Source organism: Akanthomyces muscarius, chromosome 4, assembly GCF_028009165.1.
Source record: "Akanthomyces muscarius strain Ve6 chromosome 4, whole genome shotgun sequence".
Taxonomy (NCBI): domain Eukaryota; kingdom Fungi; phylum Ascomycota; class Sordariomycetes; order Hypocreales; family Cordycipitaceae; genus Akanthomyces; species Akanthomyces muscarius.
Window position 1 is genome coordinate 432,806 of NC_079244.1, and position 22,624 is coordinate 455,429.

Here is a 22,624-nt window from a genome sequence, read left to right on the forward strand (position 1 = left end):
GTGCTGGCCTGGGCTAGCGCCTGGCCCAGCACCAGAATCGCCTGCAAATTGTCCACCAAGCCCAGCTCCCCAGCACGCACCAGCCAGGCGGCCCCTCTCTCTCTCTCGCTCCCTTCTGTCCCCCCCATTTTCCTCTCTGCCATTCCAAACGCCCGCCAGCCAGCACAAGTCGCCTAGCCTCGTCCAGCCCAGCCTCTCTCATCCGTCCGTCTCCTCCATCTCCTCCTCCTCGGCCGCCGCTTGCTGCCACTGGTACCTCTGCTGCTGCTGCCGCCGCCGCTCCGTCTGCTCACGGTCGCTCGCCTCCTGCTTGCTTGCTCTCCACTTCAACCAAACCCATCTCGACTTCCATTGACGACGACCAACGCCCCTCTCCTCCCCGTCAGCCCCCGACCCCGACGACTGGAAACGAAGACGACGACGATTTTGCGACCCCGTGTCGTTGGTCCAACCTCCTTCCACCCTCTTCTTCTTCCTTCCCGCCGCCGACTCGCTCTGCTCAGACCCCTAGCCGACAAAATCCTACTCTGCCAAGCCCGTCGCCATGAATTCGCAAGGCCAAAACGATGTCTCGCCAGAGGCTATGCAGGCGCGCATCCAGCAGGCGCGCCGCGAGGCTGAGAACCTCAAGGATCGCATCAAGAGAAAGAAGGACGAATTAGCCGACACCACTCGTAGGTTATCCTGCCACCCGATCGTCCCTGTGGCTTTGTCGCTGCTGCCGCTGTTGCTCCTATCCTGACGTGCTGAGCTGCTGTTTGCTCCGTCGCCAATGGCGACACCGGCCCCTCTCCCATCACCGCCTCGTCAATTCATCACTTCCCATCGCCTATTTGCTGTATCTACCCCAATGTCAATGCTGACCGCTGCTTGCGCATAGTCCGGGCCGTTGCCCAGCAGGCACACGAGCCCATTCCCAAGAACCAGCTCATGAAGGCCAAGCGCACCCTCAAGGGCCATCTCGCCAAGATTTACGCCATGCACTGGTCGACCGACCGTCGACACCTCGTCTCCGCTTCACAAGACGGCAAGCTCATCATTTGGGACGCTTACACTACCAACAAGGTCCATGCCATCCCTCTCCGCTCCTCCTGGGTAATGACCTGTGCCTACGCTCCCTCGGGTAACTTTGTCGCCTGCGGTGGCCTCGACAACATTTGCTCCATATACAACCTCAACCAGCAACGCGACGGCCCCACGCGCGTCGCCCGTGAGCTGTCTGGCCACGCCGGATACCTCTCCTGCTGCCGTTTCATCAATGATCGCAGCATCCTCACATCGTCTGGCGACATGACCTGTATCAAATGGGATATCGAGACTGGCCAGCGCATCACAGAGTTTGCCGATCACCTTGGCGACGTCATGAGCATCAGTCTCAACCCTACCAACCAGAATACCTTCATCTCCGGTGCTTGCGATGCCTTTGCTAAGCTCTGGGATATTCGCGCTGGCAAGGCCGTCCAGACCTTTGCTGGCCACGAGTCCGACATCAACGCCATCCAGTTCTTCCCTGACGGCCACTCCTTTGTCACTGGTTCCGACGATGCCACCTGCCGACTCTTTGATATCCGTGCTGACCGCGAGCTCAACGTCTATGGCGTACGTGTCCTATGCCATATTGCTGTTCCTCGCCTCGCTAACTCCCATTATAGTCGGAATCTATTCTTTGCGGCATCACTTCCGTTGCAACCTCCGTTTCTGGCCGTTTATTGTTTGCTGGTTACGACGACTATGAGTGCAAGGTATGCGATTGATTCTATTGAACCACTTGACCAAATCAGCATGCTGACAATTGCAGGTATGGGATGTTACGCGAGGAGAAAAAGTCGGCTCTTTGGTTGGCCACGAGAACCGCGTCAGCTGTCTCGGCGTCAGCAACGACGGTATCAGTCTGTGCACAGGTTCATGGGATTCTCTGGTACGTAACTCCCGTATAGAATTGTTTGCAGCGCAATGCTAACTCCTCGCAGCTCAAGATTTGGGCCTACTAATTGCGGCGGAGACGCTCTGTTCCGATATCATGACAATTCGACGTGCGTAGCGGCGCACTGGTCATGCGCGAGCCGCGCGACGACTACACCGACTCGTCGGACTGCAAACGACACGACACGTATTGATGGTATGCGGAAGCGAGAGATGCAAGGCGAGGCTTGCTGGCGCGCACTCCACGATGTGACGACACGTACATTACATATCTACTTGGACCGAACGATGAGGCAGATCAGGGCAACTGAACTGTTCAGTGCAGAGAACAGCTGGATGCTTGGCACATTTAGTCCCGAGGTGCAGAAGCGGACAGATGCGATCGATACCTTATTTATCATGGATTTTTCTTGGCCTTCTTTTTCGTGGTCTGTTTACTTTGTTTGGTTCTTTACTTACCGTTCTTATCCCCTTTATGCTTGCTTCGCTGGTTTTACTCCATTTGTTTCTTTTTTTATTTCGCGCGGTTGAGCTTTGTCTTGTTCAAAAAAATATTTTCTGCAGTTATGCTTGCCGCTTTTGACATTTGATCCTCCCATATTCTCCCATGCCGCAGCGCGCCTCTTCATCGCGCCTCTTGTTTGTTACTCTGCACCCGAACTCTGTTGTCTGCTGATAGGGGGACCCGTTGTGAGCGATCTGTATTACTTGGACGATTCTCTTTTTTTCTTTGTCGGTAAATCCCCACCTTTTCTTTGTTGTCCAGTTTCTCTTGGTTGCTGCTTTCAAGCGCTTTGGTTTGACCGAGATCAGTGCTGTCGCTGTTGGCGGAACCGGCAACAAACCAAACGGACCTGAAAAGGGGGAGAGAGAAGAGCTGACGGCTGAGAAAAATAACTTGTAGTATGTGCATGCGTGCTGCGGAGGGGTCATTCTCTTTTCTTTTGCTGGAGACGAGTGAGGATCTCGGTAGTCTCTCTTCTCGTCGGGTTCACTTTAATTTATTTCTTTGATCTTGAGGAGGGGGGGGGGAAGCCAGCTATACCAAGAATCAAAGCCAGTCAGGGAGATAATACACTAAGATTACCAAACCATTTGCAATAACGATGAGGTCTTCTAGCAGGATGACCCGTGTGATGCATTCAGTTCAGTTGCCTTGCACGAGTGATTATTCGTTCTTGGGCTTCTTTCATGTGACTACTGGGTAACTCGCTGTTGGCTGCACATCACAGTCCACTAAGAACTCGCTGCATAGTCGTTCTGCAACTTGAGAACACTGAAACTTGCCATCCCGTCCGTACTTCATCCCAAACTTGAATATTGTGGGCTCGTTGTGGCATCCGGTCTGAATCTCATGCCGCCTACGAGGGTCGCATGCGGTAACATGCGCATACATGCTCTTTGTTCCTCGCACTCACGCCCGCTAGCCCGGTGTAGAGTATGGAAACTCGCCAGTGTCACTTGCAAAATCTTGCTGCGGATCGCAAGTCAACGCATTTTCGTTCAATATACATATCGGAGCAAGCCAAAGAACAGTGACAGCGCTCAGGCAGTACCATCACTGGTCGTTGCTGTACGGAACAGTCCCTCACCGTACGCATGCAATGTAAATACAAGCCGTAGTTCTGTAAAGAGGCTTGAATGAAGAGAAGAGAATAGAATATGATGGCTCTCTAGAAAAACGACCATTGCGATACACATACATGCCACCACAACAGCCAACGCTCCATCGAGGGAGTTGAAAAGTGAAAGAAAAAGGCCAAAGACGCTCAGGCAAGCCCCGTCGTACCAGCATGTGTCATTGATGAGTTATGGCGCCGCTCAAAGACATTGAGATTGACGCCATGTAAAGTTGTAGCCGGTCTTTATCTTTAGAAGATCAACGCCACGGGTGGCTTGATACAGCCATGAATTGGCTACCCAATTCCTGCAGGAGCCCAGTTCTGCAAACGAGAGAGACTGACTATTGACAGGTTAATTCTGCGAATAAGCGCCGGGGCATGGACGGAGATCGCAGATCAATCTGTGTAACAGCAGCACCTTTTGTTTTCTCAGTAGAGCGCAAACGATGTGGCAGTTGTTTTAAAAAAAAAAACAATGAAAGGCGGACAGACGCCCGCGAGTGGACTCCCGTCTCAGTAACGACGCTTCATTCAGAGCTGGCTCCTGTTCACAACGCGAGAATACGCACAGTGCCCTTCCTTTACAAAGTCGCGACAAGGTTGAATCGATGTCGTTCAATGCCACAGAATCATGGCAGAGCGACTCATCCTCCCTGGTCGCCGTCATCGAGAGTGAAGAAAGCAAGCTAGCGTCGATGCACTTCCCGCGTCGCCGGCAGCAGTTATACTCGTCGGTCAACGAACAAAAGCACGAGCTGGAAGTCATGATTTGTGGCCTACTGCAGGTGCCAGAATGCCGCATTACTCCATCCGAGCTTTGGGGATGGGGCAGCTTTAATGTTGACATTCTCGTCCGACTGCAATCTGGCAAAAACGTACACCTGCGGCTTCTCTTTTCGCATCGTGTTGGGAACAAGCGTTTACAGGTAATACGGAAGAGAAGCTGCGGACAGATATTGCGACATATCTCTTGCTGCAGGAGCATTGCCCCGAACGTGCCGACTCCTGTATTATATGTCTTTGGGCTGACTGATGGCTCAATTGTATGCTCACTACTAGCTTCGCGGTCTCAACGCACCTCGACTGACATTTTTCCTCTCGCCGTTCCTAGTTCACATCTAGCAGGCAATTGAGCTTATACATACACATAGTAGAGAATGAGGGAGTCTCTTCGCCTCTTCGCGGCTACCTCGCCAGCGGATCTACTCCGAGGTGGATTCATACATGGCGGATTTGCTCTCGTTCCAAGATGCCAAGCTTCAGGGACAGCCAAATGCAATGTTGGACGTCGAGGACAGCCAACGCCAAATGGCTGCTTTTACTGCGCTGCGAGCTATCACGCGCCAGTTAATCGATACAAGCGAGCGGCAAAATCCCTTTTATTTGAGCTTGCCTGATTTGCACCGGAGCAACATTCTCGTCGACGAACAATGGAACATCCAAGCCATCATCGACCTCGAGTGAACACACACGCTACCTGCGCAGATGCAGACCCCGCCGTACTGACTCACGTCTCGGCCTGTTGACGGGCTCCGGGATCTTAAAAATCTCCAGCAGTATGAAGAGGCGCTTGAGGAGTACTTGACGATATAGGCGGACGAAGAGCTGAAGCGCACTTGGTCGACGAGGGAGGGGGACCTGCAGCATAAGACATGGCAGAGCGGCAGCTGCTGGCTCTTCAAGGCCGCGCCAATATCAAAGGGCATGTACAATCTGTTCAACGAGCGCCATCCCGACATGTCTATCTTCGAAGAGGGTCTTTTACTGGTACTGGGGCCTGGATGCGTCGAGCCTGATAGACAGGAAGCTACAAGAGAAGAAAGCATGCGCCGCTGAGCTAAGAAAAGCCCTTCATGCTGATACAGACGATGAAGACGACGGAGACAATGAATGAGACGTAAATAAAACGACGCGTTCACGAGGTATAAGTGATGACGGTGAAGTGCATGCTGTGTACCTGTGGGCGAGCCCTCACAATACCCACGAAGGTTGCTTGGCGCATTAGCAAATAGGTGTACTGGCAGGACTGGTACCGGTCGTATGAAATTGCAGCTCAGGACAGCGACACGACTGTTATTATTAGTGTATTCTCATCACCGATAGAAGTCTTCGTGCCATGTGCCGTGAGAAGCTTGGCTTCGAAAGCAGACACCCCATGGGGTGGGATGCTAGCGCTGAAACGTACCAAAGCAGGGTCTTGAAACACCCGCGCCACGAGCCAGTGGCGAGGCTAGGGGCCTTATTTCTGATTTGGCAAAAGCTTCTCTTGCTTCTCAAATTACGTGTAGATCCTCGTCGCGTGTGCCGGCGACAACTCACAAAGGGGACAGTGATTGGGCCACCATCTGGTAATGTGACTCTTTTAGCAAAGTCAACGGCAGCCGTCATGTCGCGTCGAATCAAATGAGTAGCCATGCTTTTCGGAAGCACCATGATCAATGCGAGAAACCGCAATCCTGCGCCTTCCCCGAACCCCCCTTTCACGAGCGTCAAGGAGTTTTGGCGTGGCATTTGGCTTTGCCCACATCGCATCACGAGCTTTCCGGTCGATGGTCAGATTGTTACAGGGCAGCAGCGGTGAGTGTCGCCAAATGCATGGCTCCTGAATCGTAGCCGAAAGAAGCTGCTTACTTGCCGGGCAAGGGTAGTCGGCTGCATCCGCGAGCTGCCTTGGGGACGATCGTAATTTGGGAGCCACGTTATTTGGACCGTCCTGCAGCGCTTGGTGCTGGTGGTGCTCCGCCGGTTAGCCCAGATGCCGAGTCGATTTCTTTCCTTCTGCTTCGCTGATGTCGATGCCGCACCTGCTGCAAGCCGATAATTACGGGACAATGGTGCTTATTAGAGTCGGGTTATCGAATAACAAATAATGGGGTATAATTGTCTTTAGTCGACAGCTTGTCTTGTTGGTAGCATGAAACTGGCGCGTGCGTCTGTCAGAGACCCTGGCCACCGGCAAAGGCGAGGCCGGGCAACATTGGGCATATTACGGCGTCTGCATTCATTCTAGAAGCAATGCGAAAAGGGACAGGATGTGTGCATTGTCGAGTCCTGGAAGCGACGGTCTTGGTCTATGACGCGGAGAGTGTGTTTCCGCGGCATGCCTCGCTAGGTACGTAAATCCCTGCGGTTCCCTGGCAGAACCAGGATGGCATATATTTTTGGACTACTCGTAGGAGTGATGAGATTGTTCACGAAGGGGATCCAAGACGCAGGAATCTGGTTCAGCAAACACGGGCTGCCGACCGCCGATCTACTTCTAGAAGTGCACTCGGCTCAGACGCCACAACGTGTCGCTGGATGAAGTGGGTGGACGACGGCTTGTGTCGAGGTGGAGGGTTGGAGGGCCCTGTTGTCATTGATGAGCCAAGACTGAATGATTCGTGATGGCTTGACTGTGGCTGCTCGGCTTGTAATATCGGCGATGATTGGGCCGCACTACTGATGCTTGTTGACCAGTGCCGTTTGCATCTTGGGAGCCGCAGGTTGAAACATGGAGAGGTGCAAGTGTAAATGTCAGCAGCGTGGCGGGTGCATGAGCGGGGATGTGGCGCTGATATTCACGAACCCATGCTTCTTCCAGCACTCCTTCCAGGCGCCGAGTCCACTGTGACACGTGCAAGTCCACTGTAAGAATGGACGATTCTTCCAGCGAGTCACTCACCAAGATTGGTAAGACTCCCGCCACAGAAGGCGTCGCGTCGTGCAAACCGTTCCAGCTGCCAGTATTTGTGCGTCTGTGACTTGGACGACCACAAACACCAGTAGCCCAACAAACGGCTTCAAACAAAGCCAACAACACAAAATGAATATCCATCACCATGCCTCCTTTTCTCGAGTAAAGCTCTCCCGCGGCCAGCTTCATTTCTTTCCTCTTCTTCCTCTTCGCCCTGCGCCCCCTCTCCCGTGCGCTTCAGCACAGTAAGACGCCGACACCCCCAAGCCACACCCCTCCCCCTCTGCATTCTGCCCTGCCAGGTGCTCCACCACACGCCTCCGTCCTCAACGCAGTTCCGTGCCCTGCTTCCTCAGCTTCAATCTGCGCCGGCGCGCCGACTCGCAGCTTTTTTTCCCCCGTCAACGTCCACTCACATCGTCTCTTGCTCACCTTTTTATTGTCTCCTGGACCTTATTAGTCCCATTCGACATATTACACCTGCCGCACCGCAGACGCCCAAATAGGATCAGCCCACCGCCAGCTCTTCCCGCATCCCGTCGTACCAGTGAATACTCTCCCACAGGATCTACCTTGGTCGCCTCGGCCCAGCCGCACACCCCTCCCCCCAGTCGCCGCTCAAATACTTGATATACCTGCCCTTCCCGGCTTTCGCAGGCTCTCTTTGCGGAGAGTCTACACAACTGTCTTCCCCATATGGCTTCGACTACGGCCGCCCAAGACGAATTCAACCAACTGGTTTCTAACAATACGGCCCGAACCAACGCACATCCCGAAGACAAGCACGACAACGACCAGTCTGACCAGGACCTCGACGAGGAGGATACGTATCGCAACACACAAATTGACGCCGCCATGCGCACACCTACCGCCGCCTCGGAGCTCAAGCTGCCGCCCGCGTCCTTTGACAGCGGTCGCTTCACCGGCGTCAAGGGTGTCATTGCCGATGCTCGCAGCTTTGAGACGGCGCGCAAGACGAAATGGATTGACCGTGCCCGCAACGCTCGCCGGAGCATTCTCGGTTTCGCAGGCGTGGCCCCCGCCACCGGCAACAGCGTCACCATCACCGGCGGTGCTCGATCTGACAGCGAGACGGACGACGACGCCAAGAGCAACGACGAGGACAACTTCCTGAGCGAGTGGCGCGAGAGTCGCCGGCGGGAGCTGGAAAGCGCCGCCAACCGCGCCGTACGCACGAGAAAGACCAGTCCCAGCGTGCGCATCTTCGGCCGTTTCGACGAGGTGGATGCTATGGGCTACCTCGACGCCATTGAAAAGGTCAGCCGCGACACGACGGTAGTTGTCTTCGTGTATGACAATGAGGTAAGCAGCCACGCAGCACACAAGGCTACAATGCGTACAGCAGAGTCACTAACATGTCATTCAACTTCAGTGTGAGGTATCAGCAACCATTGAAGACGCTCTTGTCCCGCTGGTACGCGTCAATCCTACCACGCACTTTGTCAAGGTGCACTACGACGACATTGAGTTTGACCCAGCAGCCGTACCTGCGCTGCTAGCGTACCGAAATCAAGGTGATCTGGTGGCCAACCTGACGGGTATCATTGAGATGATGCCCGACGATGACAGCTTCGATTCGGCGTCCCTTAAGAGAATCCTTCAGCAGCACCGGGTGCTGTAAGCAATCCGCTCCCTAGTTCGACGTTTTCTCCATTTTCGAAAACGAGACTCGCTGTGTCGTCGATCGACGCAGCAACAGAGCAGATTAGTCTACTGCTCGTAATGACGCTATATGTAACGATACCCCTATGCCACTGCCACGCTCTCGTCAGCGCGAGTTGAGGCCTGTGCTTTGACGAGCTGTTCGGCGGCAATTTCTACGATATCCTCGTCACCATAATTCTTCGGAGATGCGATATTTGCATTTTTGGGGGACTACCAGCGGCGTTGACGCTGTCTACATTGCTTCACCTTTTTTTTTCTTCTTTGTTGTTACAAAAACGTTTTTACTCTACTAGTTGTAGAGACTGTATCCCCGCATAAGATGGGCAGCTTTGGGATTTCTGTTGTGCAAATGGATTATATATAACACATGGAGTTTTTTGTGTTTTACAAATGCCTTTTTTTCTTTCTTTGTTGTTTCTTCCTCCTACATACTGCAGTGAAGCTGGCTTGCTTCTGGGCTTTGTTGATATGGCTGGAACGCGGTCAATCAGAGATAGAATGAGCCAGCTCAATAAGTTACAAAATCAAACGCACAGAGAAAATGTCCCATTCTTCAAGTGGTGATGCGTTGGCTTGGGCCTACCAGGGTAATCAAATCAGGCGTATCGCGTGATGTGTCAATGGCACTCTAGTCTAGTCCGGGCGGCGTCTTGTAGAGTGAGTGAGGTACGTACGTACTCCGGTAGGGGTCCTCGCTATGAAACTGAAATGGAAGGAGGGGCAGTGACAGCTCAGCGCCAACCCCGCAGCGCTTCTGGGCCCACTGGAGGGCGGCAGTGATAAGTGATGGCGCTGTGCCATGTACTAAGCTTTTACCTATTAGGCAGGGGAGCCGTGAAACGTCATCATTTCCAAATAGTCTACTAGATGGACATTGTCATGTAAAAGATGCAATGTAGCAAGTTTGCCATGTGTTCTGAATGCCGGGGACAAGTCAGCTTGTACAGAGGACACGACGTGATTTCTAACCTGCGGTCTCTACGCGTGTCCTCTGCCCCTCCATCTTTAGCACGTATGCACCTGGTTGTCCAGCCATGCGGCGACGAACATGTCCTAGTTAAACGCCCTAAATTCGCGACCCTGCTAGCTCTTGTCTTGCGGCGAAATCTGGTCGAGTCTTATCCACGCATCCCGTCATGTGGCCCATGTTCAGGCGAGGGGTATTCTGCACTATCTGCGCCCTCAGCGAATAGCAGCGCCCTGCCTCGGCCGGGGGCAAGTGTGTAGGTGCTGTACAGTGCTTGCCGTACAGTAGATGTGTTTGCTCAGTACTCGCGGTTGGCGGCCCTGCCCACACTTACTCACTGTACCTACCTACAGTGTGAAATCGATTGCGACGCCCGCCATCGCGTCCTGCCCAGACCTCTGCTAGTGCAGTCTCCCTCCGTGCATGCATCCCATCCCACCTTCCAAGGTGAATACAGACAGCCTGAAACGCTTCTTCCATCTTGCTCACTTCCTCTTGCTCTCGCATTTTGCCATTAGATAAAAAGACTCTGATTCTGTATTTGATTTCGTCCTCCGCTTCTCGCCTCACTCTACGCCGCCGCTCATAAGCAAGCTCGGGCTGCACGCGCACGCCTTTCCCGCCTCAAGTCATTCACGGCAGCACGGGCATCGCCACCAACCAGCCGACGTTGCACATTCCTCCGCAGATGACCAGGTACCGACAAACCTACCCAGTCCCTGGCACGATACAGGTCTATCTTGTCTGCTCATCTGCATCATCCTGCAAATAAAAAATTTCGCCGACTTGTCGACACGCCCGCCTTCGCTCTCTCAAGCTATACAAGCCCCAGGCGTCAACCCCACCTAATCGCCATCAGGCAGCATCAGGTTACAAACAGCCGCAAAGTCAACCTCCGCCACAAATCTGCCACTTGGCTTCCTATAGATGAACTCTGTGCTTTGCCACTACATTTAAAAGCCTCCGCCTCCCTCTTTTCACTTTTCAACTTTTCATCGCACCTTCTACATGGTGGTCAGTGTTGCCCGCACTTGCACCCCTCCTTCAGCTGCCGCGATCATATAAGCCCATGGGCCTCTGCATGGCCGCCATCCGCTGACTTGATCTTGCTGACCTGTGTGCTTCGTTATGGGACAGCAGGATACTGAGATCCCGTCGACCTCACCGTCCCCGAAAACTCGCCGCGATACACAGATATTCTCTCCGCTGCCGAGACCTCTGCTGCAGCAAGATTCCCCAGAGCCTCAGCTATCCTTCTCCGAACCCACCCTCCGATTTCCCCGGCCGCAAGGCAACCAAAACCTTGCCCACTGGATTTCTAGCAGCGATCCAGACATCATGCATCTGACGAGCGCTCCGGTCGAAGATTCCGGCTTGTCCGAGTCTACGTACGAGTTGATAGGAGGCACCGATTCCGAGTCTCAAGACGGCAATTACACGGACAACATCAGCGAGTCCGTCGGCTCGCTCGACTTCCGCCGTCCAGATGATGTGGTCAGCCTTGCTGGCACAGAGCACACATGCGATGAAGAGTCCATCGTTGATGCAACCGAAGAGCATCATCTCACCCGCGGCCCAGAGCTTAACCATTTCCAGATACAACACTCCGCCGCCGCAGACGATACTGACGACGATGACAACTCCTCCAAAGCGTCTCTTGAATATGCAGATAATAGCCTGCGTACACCCTCGATTCTGACCCCCGATGCCAGTCGATACTTTGGGCCTGCAGATGATCTCTCGAAGAGAAACTTCCTCACCAGGTGGCTTGTATGGACCCATGGCCTGTCTGACTCTATCGCACAGGTGGCATTCACTACCCTTCCAAGCCTTCTGATTCTCATTGCGATGACTGTGGCTATCCAGACAGTCGTACTCTGGGCTGGGAATGCCTCACAGCCAGTTGTGTCTAGCATTGCATCGACTATTTCGCAAACTCCGTTTTTCGCACCCTCTGCTCAGAATCAGCCCGAAAGCACACTGGCCCTCAGCTCCCCTACTTCTGGAGTTGCGCTGATTTCGTTGCAAGGTTCGCCAGATGAAGGCCTCTTTCGCTCACGGAAGCCAACTGTATCATTTACACCGCATGGCCAGAATGACGTTTTGATCCATGTTGCACCAGACGTCAGGGACACTTGGATGTCAAGCAACTGCCTCAATGTCACTGTATTGAGAAGCACGCAGGAACTCAGGTTTACCCTCGCTTCTGTCGACGATGGCATCCTTGTCAAGTTTCCTCGCCGAGAGGCATACGGCGTCGTGAACCTCTCCATAAAGAGCAGCTGCCGCCCTAAGACGGAAAAGACCATCAAGGTACACTTCGGCAAGGGCATCATAGTGGACGCCTTTGAGAGAACAAAGAGCCTAGCCCAAGACCTGTCGGAGCTAGTACCCGTTGCTGCGCACGAGGCCGAACGATGCCTCGCTGGAGCCAGGCGTGTTCTCGGATCCGCTTCAGACTCCTTCGCTCATGCCTGGCTAGTTGGGACCGAAAGAGCACAGGACCTGCTCATCAACGGGAACATTGGCGTTGGTGGTCCTCTCACCAAAACTGTCTCTCAGCTCTGGCAACAGGCCATCGGTTTCCTGCAAGACAAAAGCAAGATTTCGGGAAAATGCTCTAGATCCATCAATGCGGTGCGCAGTGTCCAGACGGAGCTCCGACTCGGATTATTGAATGCTCAAGTGTCGTCTCGCATGTGGTGGCTCAAAATCCAAGGCAAGGATGAAGAGTATCAAGCGTACTCTGCCCAGGCGCAGGTGTACTTGCAGCAGAAAAAGACGGCAGCCAAGAAGCTCCTGCAAAAGCTGCAGTCGGGGGCCAAGGCCAGGGCCTAGGAAGCTCAAGTTGCCCACTCGCGATACCGAGCTTTGTGGAGCTTTGGCAGGCTATAGGCCGCAGCCGATTTGGATTATATTCTGCTTGTGGCACAAACACGATCAGAGAGCTAGTACGCATGGAATACAGGAGTTTGGAGTTTTTCACTCGTTGGCTGCGTATTTTGATAATTTTGTTTTCTTTATTTCCTATTAGTGAGCCGTGGTAGGACGGTGTATGTAGCTTTACGAAATTGGTTGCACCGGTGGAGGAATGGCAAAGGCTAGAGATTTGATTTGAAAGAACAATACCACTCGTGTTTCTATTGGCAAGTAGGTATTTTTGTCAGAGATTCCGTGATGTTACAAGCTATGGGTATCACTGTTGTCGCTCATCAGTGGCACCTTGGGCAGTGAGGTCACGGGCATCGATTGCCGTGCTACGAGAGGCACTGGGCATCAGCAGGTATCTTTACCAGGAATTCGGGCGGCAAGGTACTTAATTCTCGTGGCGAGGCGGCATGCCCCAATCAGGGAGGGCTTGGGCTTGTGCTCCCCGCCGTCACCCTGGGCCGCCGTCGCAGGGAAGGGGCGAAAGGAGGGGCAAAGCTCGCTCTTTTTTCATTAGCCCGCACTTGTAATTTACAACAACAAGAGGACCAGTTCTACATCTGCCACTCGGACCCTCCCCAAGTCTTTTTCTCTAAACCCATACAAGAGAAGGCAGCATCTCATATCACGGGCCGATTTTGAACTCTTTTCCATCCTTACAGGTATGTCTTGCAGCGGCAACCCGCCACGGCTTCGGTTGCGGCCCCCTCCCCTCCATCGAGAAGCTCCCACCACCCCTCTCTGCCCGGCGCTAGACGCCAGGCACGAAGAGAGGGGCTGCCTGGAAGTTGCGGTGGGCAGTGAGCAATGAGAGCGTTGAAGGCTAACGATTTCGGCGGCTTTTTCTCCTCTGCAACAGACGTTTTTCCGTTTCTTCTGTCGAACTACCGCACACACCGATCAAAATGTCGTCTGCCGAAGCTACTGAGCCCAAGGTCGAGGAGACCAAGCCTGTCGAGGCCCCTCAGGTACGAGCGTGAATACTGGTTTTTTTTTTAAGTGGTGGGGCTATGGTCTGCATGTTGAGCCGTGGTGACGGAGGAAAAGAGCAAGAGAATTTGCCTGTGCAGCTATGGATTCTGTGTGTGTTTTCTTCGCCGCGGGCAGTTTTGCTAACGACGCGATTTTCACCAGACCGCCACTGAGACCACCACGGCCGAGCCTACCACCACTGAGACTGCCACTACTGAGGCTCCCGCCACCGAGGCCCCCGCCACCGCGACCGAGACCAAGGATGACAAGCCCGTCACTTCCTCTGCGGTCTTTTCCATGTTTGGCGGTGGAGCCAAGAAGGAGAAGAAGGATGAGGAGGACCGTGGCGATAACTCCGGCAGCGCAAAGGCTCAGCGCGATGCGGCCACGGCTAAAGGCGATGATGAAGCTCCCGAGAGCGAGGACGTGCACTTTGAGCCCGTCGTCAAGCTGACGGAGAGGGTCGAGACCAAGACCAACGAGGAGTCTGAGGAGCAGCTCTTCAAGATGCGCGCTAAGCTCTTCCGTTTTATCAAGGAGTCCAATGAGTGGAAGGAGCGTGGAACTGGTGATGTTCGTCTGCTCAAGCACAAGGAGAACGGCCGTACGCGCCTGGTCATGCGTCGTGACAAGACCCTCAAGGTCTGCGCCAACCACTACAGTGAGTCAAGATGAAATATTCTGCGCGGAAACGGTAAATCTGACACGATGCAGTTGTGCCCGACATGAAGCTTGCTCCCAACGTCGGCTCTGACCGCTCCTGGGTCTGGAACGCGGCCGCCGACGTCAGCGAGGGCGAGCCCGAGGCCGTTACTCTGGCCATTCGCTTCGCCAACTCGGACAACGCCAACGAGTTCAAGGACTCGTTCCTGAAGGCGCAGAAGGAAAACGAGGAGCTTTTCAAGAAGGCCGAGGCCGAGGCTGAGGCTGATGCGAAGGCTTAAAGGCGAGGAAAAGCAAAATACGATAGCAACAAGCTTGGAGAGGGACCATGTCCAAGTGGTGGAATGGCGTCCCAGCATCAGGTACCCCTAGAAAGCATCACGTCACATCATCAAGCAGTCCTGCCGCCGGGTTGGCGGTGGTGGAAATACCCAACAATGACTACCCCTGGAGGAATACGCGACATGAAATAAACGCATGACGAGGTAGCTATTGGTGTCGCGGGAGTTTATGGATGGAGGGAGGAAAGGGGGCAGGTAGCATTGAGCGCATACGTCACAGCACCATATGAATAAAGAAATAGTTAGACATGAAGATGTCGGTGACTTGCATGTTGTGATGAGAGTTGACGAGAAGTGCACAAGGACTAAGGAGGGAGAATTACGTGAGATGGGCTGATGGCGGTAAGCTGGCACGAGACGGCATTTGCAAGCGTTTCGTCTGTTTTGCTTGATCGCATTGGACTAGGTTTATCAGATAATGCTGAAGTCTGATGTGTAGAAGAGAAAGGCGGGGGGTTGTAATTGTCTTGGTTCGCGCGACAAGGGAGAGAGGTCAAGGGCGGGAGAGGCCGTAGCAGGCTGGCGGCGTGTAGGGCAGAGGTGACGGTCATGGACCGGGCTTTGATTTGACTGGCCCTGCCGGTGGTCTTTTGCGTTTCGCCTCTTTGAGAAGCCACTAGAATAAAACATGTACCGCGAGAACCATATTGGGGAGCAATGTACATGATCCGACCATGATATTAAATGGCCATGGAGTTCGAGGGCGCGAGCGTACTGAGAGGCAGCAGGAGAATAGAAAGGAGGCCGAGTGTGTGGGCAGAAAAGCAAAAATTCAAAGTGGCCGGAAGTGGGTGCTGCATACCTGGGGGGGGGGGGGACCGCTGGCGCGGAAACTTGAAATGGATTCGAGCCGGAGCAAACAAGCACAAAGAGACTGTGGATGAGGCAAGACGGGGATTTTCTTTCTTCTTTATTTTTAATCGTCTGGAAGTAGTCTTGGTGGATGTATTTTTATTGACAATACATGGCGAGCGAGGAAATGACAAGCGACGAGGAGCTGTAGCTGTGGTGACACTCACCGGGGTTGCCCCGTGTTCCGCCCAAGATGCAAGAAAGCGTTTGGGGAGCGCTGAAGCTTGGTTGCTGCCAGCTACGGTAGTTTACGTGGAGGCCGACGGAGGACAGGGCCCTGGCGACAGGTTGATGAATAGAGCCCTTTTCCCTCTATAGCCGTAAATTGGCATGAGAATATCACCATTCACGTTTACATGATAGGAGAGATGTAGCGGACGCGACATTGGCTGCCTGGGTAGGTTCATACGTAGGCCGTCACTGGAGCGGCGCGTCCGGCGACGTTGCCTGCCTAGGGAGGTACCTACCTGCCTACCTACCTGCCTAGGTACCTACCTAGCAGGGTCGGCAGCCCAGCCCAGCCCAGCCCAGCCCAGCTCGCCCTCGCACTCGCACTCCCGCTGCTGCTGCCACTTTTTTTTTTCCCTCGCCCGCTTTTTGCTCTCTGGCCGCCTCTGCCTTGCCCACGGCCTCTGAAATCTTGCTTTCCCTTTGCCGAAAGCTTGCGATTTTCTCTGCCTCTCTTTTCCCATTACTTTTTTGCCTTCTTTTCTTGGATAGAATACCGCCCGCCGCTGTTGGTCTCTTATTCATCCCATCGCTACTCACTCTTTGCTATCCTTCTCCTTATCCTCGGGCGCATTTGCTTTTGCTGGGCTGTATTGATTTTAACTCTGTGAGATCGAACCTCTCGCGGCAACAATGTTGGTGGAAGTGAGTATTAATCAATTTCACACCGTCTACTTCTTTTTATCCCATCGCGCATCTTTTTCCTCTTCCCATCTTTGTCCGTGTTAGTGCCCTTGCCTCTATTCGCTCGCATCCCCCTCGTCCCCCTTTCATTACACACGCCGTGGCCTCGTCGCACCACACGCATCATCCATCGCTGCCGTGTCTGTTTTTCCTTCCTGGCCGGTGCCGGCCTCGGTTCTCAAATCGAATGCACCTCGGACTTGCTGGATTTCATCTCCATCTCCATATATACACTCGCAATCACCGCCATGCTTCTTCTGCCCCTTGATTGGCTTGGCGGCTGGCACTCGTCGCCAGCTGGCGAGCCTGCCAGCTGCCAGGGTGGTTGCCGCCGCCGCGCCTCACCAATGCTGTGCAATGTTTGTGTGAGTGAAAGCCATCACCCGCCGAGCTTGTACAGCATCGTTTTTCCCCTGGCATGAAACGCTTCTCATCTCGCGCTCAAGCACTTAATCATCACCTCGTGGGCTCTATCGAGGCTCGTTTTCTCCTTTCCTTTCCTGTCTCTGTCGCTGGTGTCTGCACGGCGCTCGTCTCCCTTCCGCTAGGCCTTGCTACACATCACGCATCGCCGTTTGCTCTCTGTTTGCTGCCCAAGAGCCTCCTATTTCCTCCCAAGATCATCCTCCTCCTCCAAGCATCGCCTAAATATTTGCTTTTCTTGCTTCATTCATTCATCTGCTGGTGCATGGCAAAGTCGCGTTATCATGGCACCACGCAGGAAAAGCGCAGCTGCCAATTCTCGCTCCAAAAGGAACACTTTAGCTCCTGAACAACCCGGCCCTAACGATTTACAGAGAAAAGTCAAGGTCGTTACCGACCAACATGTCATGTAAGCTTCCATCTCTGTTCCGATTTCACAGGCACGAGACTTCTCTTGGCTGAAATCGGATTTCTCCGCCCCTGATCCCTCGCGCGTTCAATTGAGGTCGTGAAAGCCCTTGACTGCTCGGAAACGCTGCTAACTGCGGCATCCTCGCGCAGTGATAAGCCCTCCCCTGTTGCTGAGTTTCCCATGAGAGAATGGACCATCCGTCTGTTCCTGCTCGATGAGGACGGCAACGAGCGCCCCGGCGACGTCTTCACCAAGGTCGTCTACAACCTGCACCCTACCTTTGAGAACCCCGTCCAATGTAAGTAACCATGTGCGACGCGCTGGCGATGGTAACGCCGTCCGCACTGCGGCCGCTGACCAGTGCAGCTTTCACCAAGCCTCCTTTCGCCTGCACCAACGAAGGCTGGGGTGAGTTTGAAATTTCAATCGACTGCTACACCACCGAAAAGACCAAGCTCGCTCCCATCATCCACGACCTCAACTTCCTCGAGCTCAGGTATGAGTCTGTCCACAACGTCGTCTTCAAGAATCCCAGCCAAGCCCTGCAGGAGCGCCTGCGCGAGTCGGGCCCCCTACCCACAGACGAGGACCGTCCCAAGAAGAAGAGCGGCCTCGCCGGCGGCAAGAAGAGTGGCCAAAAGTACGACTACGAAAAGATTGCCGAGGCCCTCGAGAAGCTCGAGGAGGAGGACCTGCTACGTGTCATTCAGCTCATCAATGAGAACAAGGGGCCTGAGACTTATATTAGAAGTGATGTCGATGGTGAGTGTCTGCTGCCCCGCTCCTTTGCGTCGCTTTCTCTTGGCCGTTGGTTGATATCTGTGTGGTGCTAATAGTGGATGACCTTCATGAAGCCGGCGAGTTTTCGATAGACCTGTATACCATGCCCGATGTTTTGACCACGAAGCTGTGGGATCATCTCGTACGTATTAGTCCCGTTTGCGGGGCATATGAGTACTAACTTCTCTATAGTCTAAGAAGGGCATGGTCGTTTAAGCAGCTCGGGTCGATCCAGATGCCTCCAGCGCATAGCCGGATGTCAGATCGATCAAGGCGAAAAGCAAACCGCCAGCCCTCGAGGAAACGGGCAACTCACAAACCTGGCCACGGCGCAGATCTCATAACACGCCAAACGAACGGTAGTGCGAGCGGAGGAGGAGTGGCATCCTGTAATAACCCGCCAGTTTTTGCCTCTATTCGCAGACTAGTGCCATTGAGGAATGACCGAGAGAGGGGATGCTGTGGCATGGCTCCGTCGGTACTGGGTTTGTTTCTGTCCTGATTCTGCCAGGGCACTGTACCAGGTAATTCGAGGGATACATGTTGAGCATTGAAAGCCTGTCTGGATGGACTTTTGTGGGAAGAGTGATTTTTACAGTATTGCCGTGGACTTTTGGTTCTATTTTTTCTTCGTGTTATCCAGGCTGGAGCCAAGTAATGAAATTGATGGTCTACCTTATGCTATGCTGTGCAGTTGAAGATCCCTGGTGTGACGTGCATATGCACAGAGGATTGATCTGCAGATCGCGTTGCCACATCAGGACGTGGGCGAGATCGGCCCGGCATGCAGTTCCTACGCCGATTTTTCAACATGAAGGACCATGAGCTGAGAGCGGTTGCAATGACGGCGCTTGCGGCAGGCAATGTTGAAAAGGGCTTGTCTGGTCGTTGCGTATTACGTCCTCGAAATGGGCTTACATGCCGTCAATAATGAATATCGATCACTTCACAGGAACGGTGCACTGTGGGAGGGCTTGAGAAGTGTTGCAGTTTTCCAAAGACACGTTTCAGGGACGAATAAGGAAGAAAGAAGAGGTTGTGCTGCCTTTGTCTGTCAGAAGAGGATATATCGAAAGGCTGCATAGTGCACAGTAGTGTATTTGCGGTGCAAGATGTATAGAATTGAGTCTGGTAATCTGAGATTGCTGCTGTTACATGGAAGCATACACAAATCTAGAGCTTAGGTCGCATATTCAGTCGGTCTTGAATCGTGAACATGGCAAAAGTTCGAGGACAATTGGTCATCTGCCGGCATTTGGGCAACATGTACATTGCACCAAGTCAAGATGAATACAAAAAAAAAACAAAATGCACACATTACAGAGCAAGGGGTCAGTCGATTAATATATGGATTTGAATTAGAAAGACGCTTAATTACATTGTTTTAGTGGTAGAAGGAGGAGGTTGTTGTTTTTGTCTAGCCGGGCCGCCTACCCTGTAGTCAGCGTCCATGCTCGTCGTGGAACAAGAGCAAGCACGTATACACATGAATGTGATTAAGCGAAATCCTCCTTTTTGTGTTGTTCTAGTTGTACCGGGCGGTACATCGACCGACCATTTTCTCTTCTTAGGCTAGGCTGCATATCTGGTAAATAAGCGTGGGCCACCGTACCACGCGCGGACTTTGTGAAGAACATTCTGACCACGGTGCACGCGAGCTTTGGAAAGCCGACCAAGGGCAGCAATGCTACTGGTACCAGCTGCAAGGGCAACGTGACTTGTTCCATGTTTATTGTTTTGGATTTGTTGTCCTGTTTGGCCGAGGCGCGGTTGCTTCTCCCGTGATGGCAAGAGTCACTTTCTCAATCCATGTGCATTGATCTGGAGCCAAGACGCGATGAAACGATTCGGTCTTATGCTCTTTTTGGCAGATGTTACTACTTCTAAAATAGGTCAGGAGGCATCTGTCCTTGAACGTAGATTGAACAGACGATTGTACAAAGCCTGCACAGAGGATAGCTTCAACTTGGGCCGCAGCTGAAGTATACGTGAGCCCCTGTATAGCAGACACCCTTGTGGTCTTGCAGCCACGGTGCATCAAAGCGGCCAGGGCGATTGCGTACACCTACGATGGATACAGGCTGCATGAATGCGCGTATACCGATATTATACATGATGGAATTGTAAGACGTGATCCGTGGAGGACTCATCTCGCCCACCGCGTAGCATGTATACTGGCGCATGGCACAATGTTGGCGACAAGGAATCGAGATGCCATATCCACAGTGAGTAGAGATGCAGGGAGGGGGAGTGTCGACGTGATTTACTATCGACCGGGTCGTTCGGCCGGTTTTCTCCTTTCGGTTGCCCATTCAGGTCGGCGCCATTGCCACCCTGTCCAGGACGCACATGCAGGCAGGCCACCATGAGGGGACGCATGTATTCAAGCTTTGTAGGTATCAGTATACCAATTGAGCCATCAGCTTGGGGCTACAGTGTCCCGGTGAAGAAGCAGGGGAACTCCCTGCAATATGCTGGCCATGGGACTAATAATTGCAGATGGACAGCTGCGAGGTGCGGCAGCATCCACGACGCCACGCTCTGTCTACGAGCTGAGGACGCAACCTGACAGTCGCCTTCAGAAACGAAGTTGGATCCATTCCCAAGCCTCAATTTGTACGATGGAGGATCCTGGGCGTTTGACGACAGCTGTAGCCTCGTTTCTCGAGCCCAGTCTGGTACGGCTACGGGTAATGCTTGCGATTAGGCCATTGAGGTGGAGGATGATGCCTGTGTGGGTGAGGCAGGGCAGGGACGCCACTTTGAACATGAAAGAACGAGCTGTAATTGGCTAGGCGGCAAAGGAGAGCTGGGTAGCACCAATATTAGGAGATGTTAATAAAAGCCATCAGACAACTCCACGGTTTCGAGCAATGGGTTGGCGTTGTGGGTTCTCTGGGAGTGAAGAGGAAAAAAATTCTAGAGGGTCAACGTGACCGTCAAGGACCTGACGGACGGCTGGCGCGGGGCGGTGCGGACGGTGATTGGCTGAGAGGAGGAGTCGGTTGGGTAATGGGAAAGCCACAGTGCTGCAGCTCTTTTTTTTTACAGGGACTTTCTAGGTGGAGGGATGGGGACGGACTGCCTAGCGGATGATATGGATCTGGGCGTAGAGGCCACCGGCAGGGATAGGTGACAGAGCTGCGGGGGTCGACGATGGGTTCAATGGGATGAAGAGGGATAAAAAAGGATTAATCGATTTATTTTTCGCATCAATTGGTGTGTGGTTTTCATGCTGGCATACACCACTTGTATCTCTTTGTGACGGATGCTGGCAGACGTTGTGCAGTGGACGAGGGGTTGCCCCGGAGTAACCACCGACGGCGGCAGGTCCGGAGTAGTAGCCCGGTAGTTGAGGACTACAAACGGAGGTCCGTCAAACAAAAGTGCTTCAGACTTGCTTGGCCTTTGCCAGCTGCGAGGTCCGGCCAGCTGCGAGGTCTGCCAGCTGCGAACCTCTGCCAGCTGCCGAGACCGATGCGCGGTGCCACCTGCCATACATGTACAAGCACAGACGCGAAATGCAGCGCTACCATACGGATGAGCGAGCCGCTTTATTTGTAAGGGTCGAACCAAGTATCAAGAGAAATCAGACATGGTGCTCCGTAAAGAAAGCAGGGTTGTATTCGCGCGGGTGGGATGCAGAAGATGGGTATGTGGACATGGCGGCGAACAAGAGGAGCGAAAAGGTCAAACGCTCAGTGACAATTATGGCTAGTTACTGGTAATGCATGGGATGGGGTTCGCTGCAGACAGGTACCCCACTGTGTTTTTAGCGTGTGCTACCAGTGCTACATGCTGGCAACTGGTAGGTACAGGTGAGTGGCGTGGATGTTGGTGAGCGGCAGTGGTGCGTGGTGGTTCGTCGGCGGGCTGCCCGCACAGCTTACAGCGCAGCTCCAGCCAAAAAACCGGCGGAAAAAGAGGCTGGGGCACGCCAGACTACCTAACATCGTCAAGACCTCTCGCTTGCAAAGCCTCCGTCTCCAGACAGGTACTTGCCAACAACCTAGACGCACCCCCCTTTGTCGCGTATCAAACTGGCCATTGGCTTCTTCTGCTTTTCTGGCATCATCCTCCCACCTCTGCTGCTCTTCTCAGCTCCTTCACATCTCCAATCGACATCAGCAGAAACAAACCGCCTCATTGGCAGTTGTCTGCTTAGTCTCGTTTGACTCTTGTACTTTTCGCTGCCGTTCCGCGCGGGGGAGCCACTGCCAATTCCCCCGGGGGGCACCCATCCGATCTGACCGTTCCTCGAGGGACCATTTATTTTATTTTTCTGTCCGCCGCCGCCCACGCACTGCACCACAGGGCACTTTTTTTCTTTTCTTATACCGAGACAAGGCGAACCAAAAACCACCACACCCCGCCGCTCCCCATCTCTCCAGGCAACCTCTGTGAACGCTTCACGACGGCATACGCGCGCTTGCTGGCGCTGCTTCTTTTGCAACTCTATTCCTTCCG

The 22,624-nt window shown here is 53.5% G+C and overlaps 5 protein-coding genes across 6 annotated transcripts; all 5 read left to right on the top strand.

Annotated features, from left to right (window-relative positions):
- Positions 1–544: 544 nt before the first annotated feature.
- LMH87_010773 (uncharacterized protein) lies at positions 545–1,991 on the top strand (the record flags this gene model as incomplete). Its single annotated transcript, XM_056199805.1, has 5 exons — positions 545–674; positions 881–1,599; positions 1,653–1,742; positions 1,799–1,918; positions 1,971–1,991. The coding sequence occupies 5 exons, from the start codon at positions 545–547 to the stop codon at positions 1,989–1,991; spliced, it is 1,080 nt and encodes a 359-aa protein (XP_056051718.1).
- Positions 1,992–7,917: 5,926 nt separating this feature from the next.
- Positions 7,918–8,863, top strand: LMH87_010774 (uncharacterized protein; the record flags this gene model as incomplete). The annotated part of the gene is made up of 2 exons (XM_056199806.1): positions 7,918–8,544; positions 8,615–8,863. 2 exons carry the CDS (start codon positions 7,918–7,920, stop codon positions 8,861–8,863), a joined length of 876 nt encoding a protein of 291 aa, XP_056051719.1.
- Positions 8,864–10,882: 2,019 nt separating this feature from the next.
- LMH87_010775 (uncharacterized protein) lies at positions 10,883–12,712 on the top strand (the record flags this gene model as incomplete). The annotated part of the gene is made up of 2 exons (XM_056199807.1): positions 10,883–10,888; positions 11,015–12,712. 2 exons carry the CDS (start codon positions 10,883–10,885, stop codon positions 12,710–12,712), a joined length of 1,704 nt encoding a protein of 567 aa, XP_056051720.1.
- Positions 12,713–13,051: 339 nt separating this feature from the next.
- Positions 13,052–14,718, top strand: LMH87_010776 (uncharacterized protein; the record flags this gene model as incomplete). The annotated part of the gene is made up of 6 exons (XM_056199808.1): positions 13,052–13,067; positions 13,415–13,464; positions 13,662–13,671; positions 13,724–13,770; positions 13,937–14,435; positions 14,489–14,718. The coding sequence occupies 6 exons, from the start codon at positions 13,052–13,054 to the stop codon at positions 14,716–14,718; spliced, it is 852 nt and encodes a 283-aa protein (XP_056051721.1).
- A 1,773-nt stretch (positions 14,719–16,491) lies between these two features.
- On the top strand, positions 16,492–18,373 carry LMH87_010777 (uncharacterized protein; the record flags this gene model as incomplete). Of its 2 annotated transcripts, none has more annotated exons than XM_056199810.1 (6): positions 16,492–16,503; positions 17,340–17,374; positions 17,527–17,675; positions 17,744–18,139; positions 18,214–18,299; positions 18,350–18,373. In XM_056199810.1, 6 exons carry the CDS (start codon positions 16,492–16,494, stop codon positions 18,371–18,373), a joined length of 702 nt encoding a protein of 233 aa, XP_056051723.1. The 2 variants fall into 2 exon arrangements, with proteins under 2 accessions (XP_056051723.1, XP_056051722.1); XM_056199809.1 differs by having other exon boundaries at positions 18,232–18,299.
- Between the last annotated feature and the right edge of the window lie 4,251 nt (positions 18,374–22,624).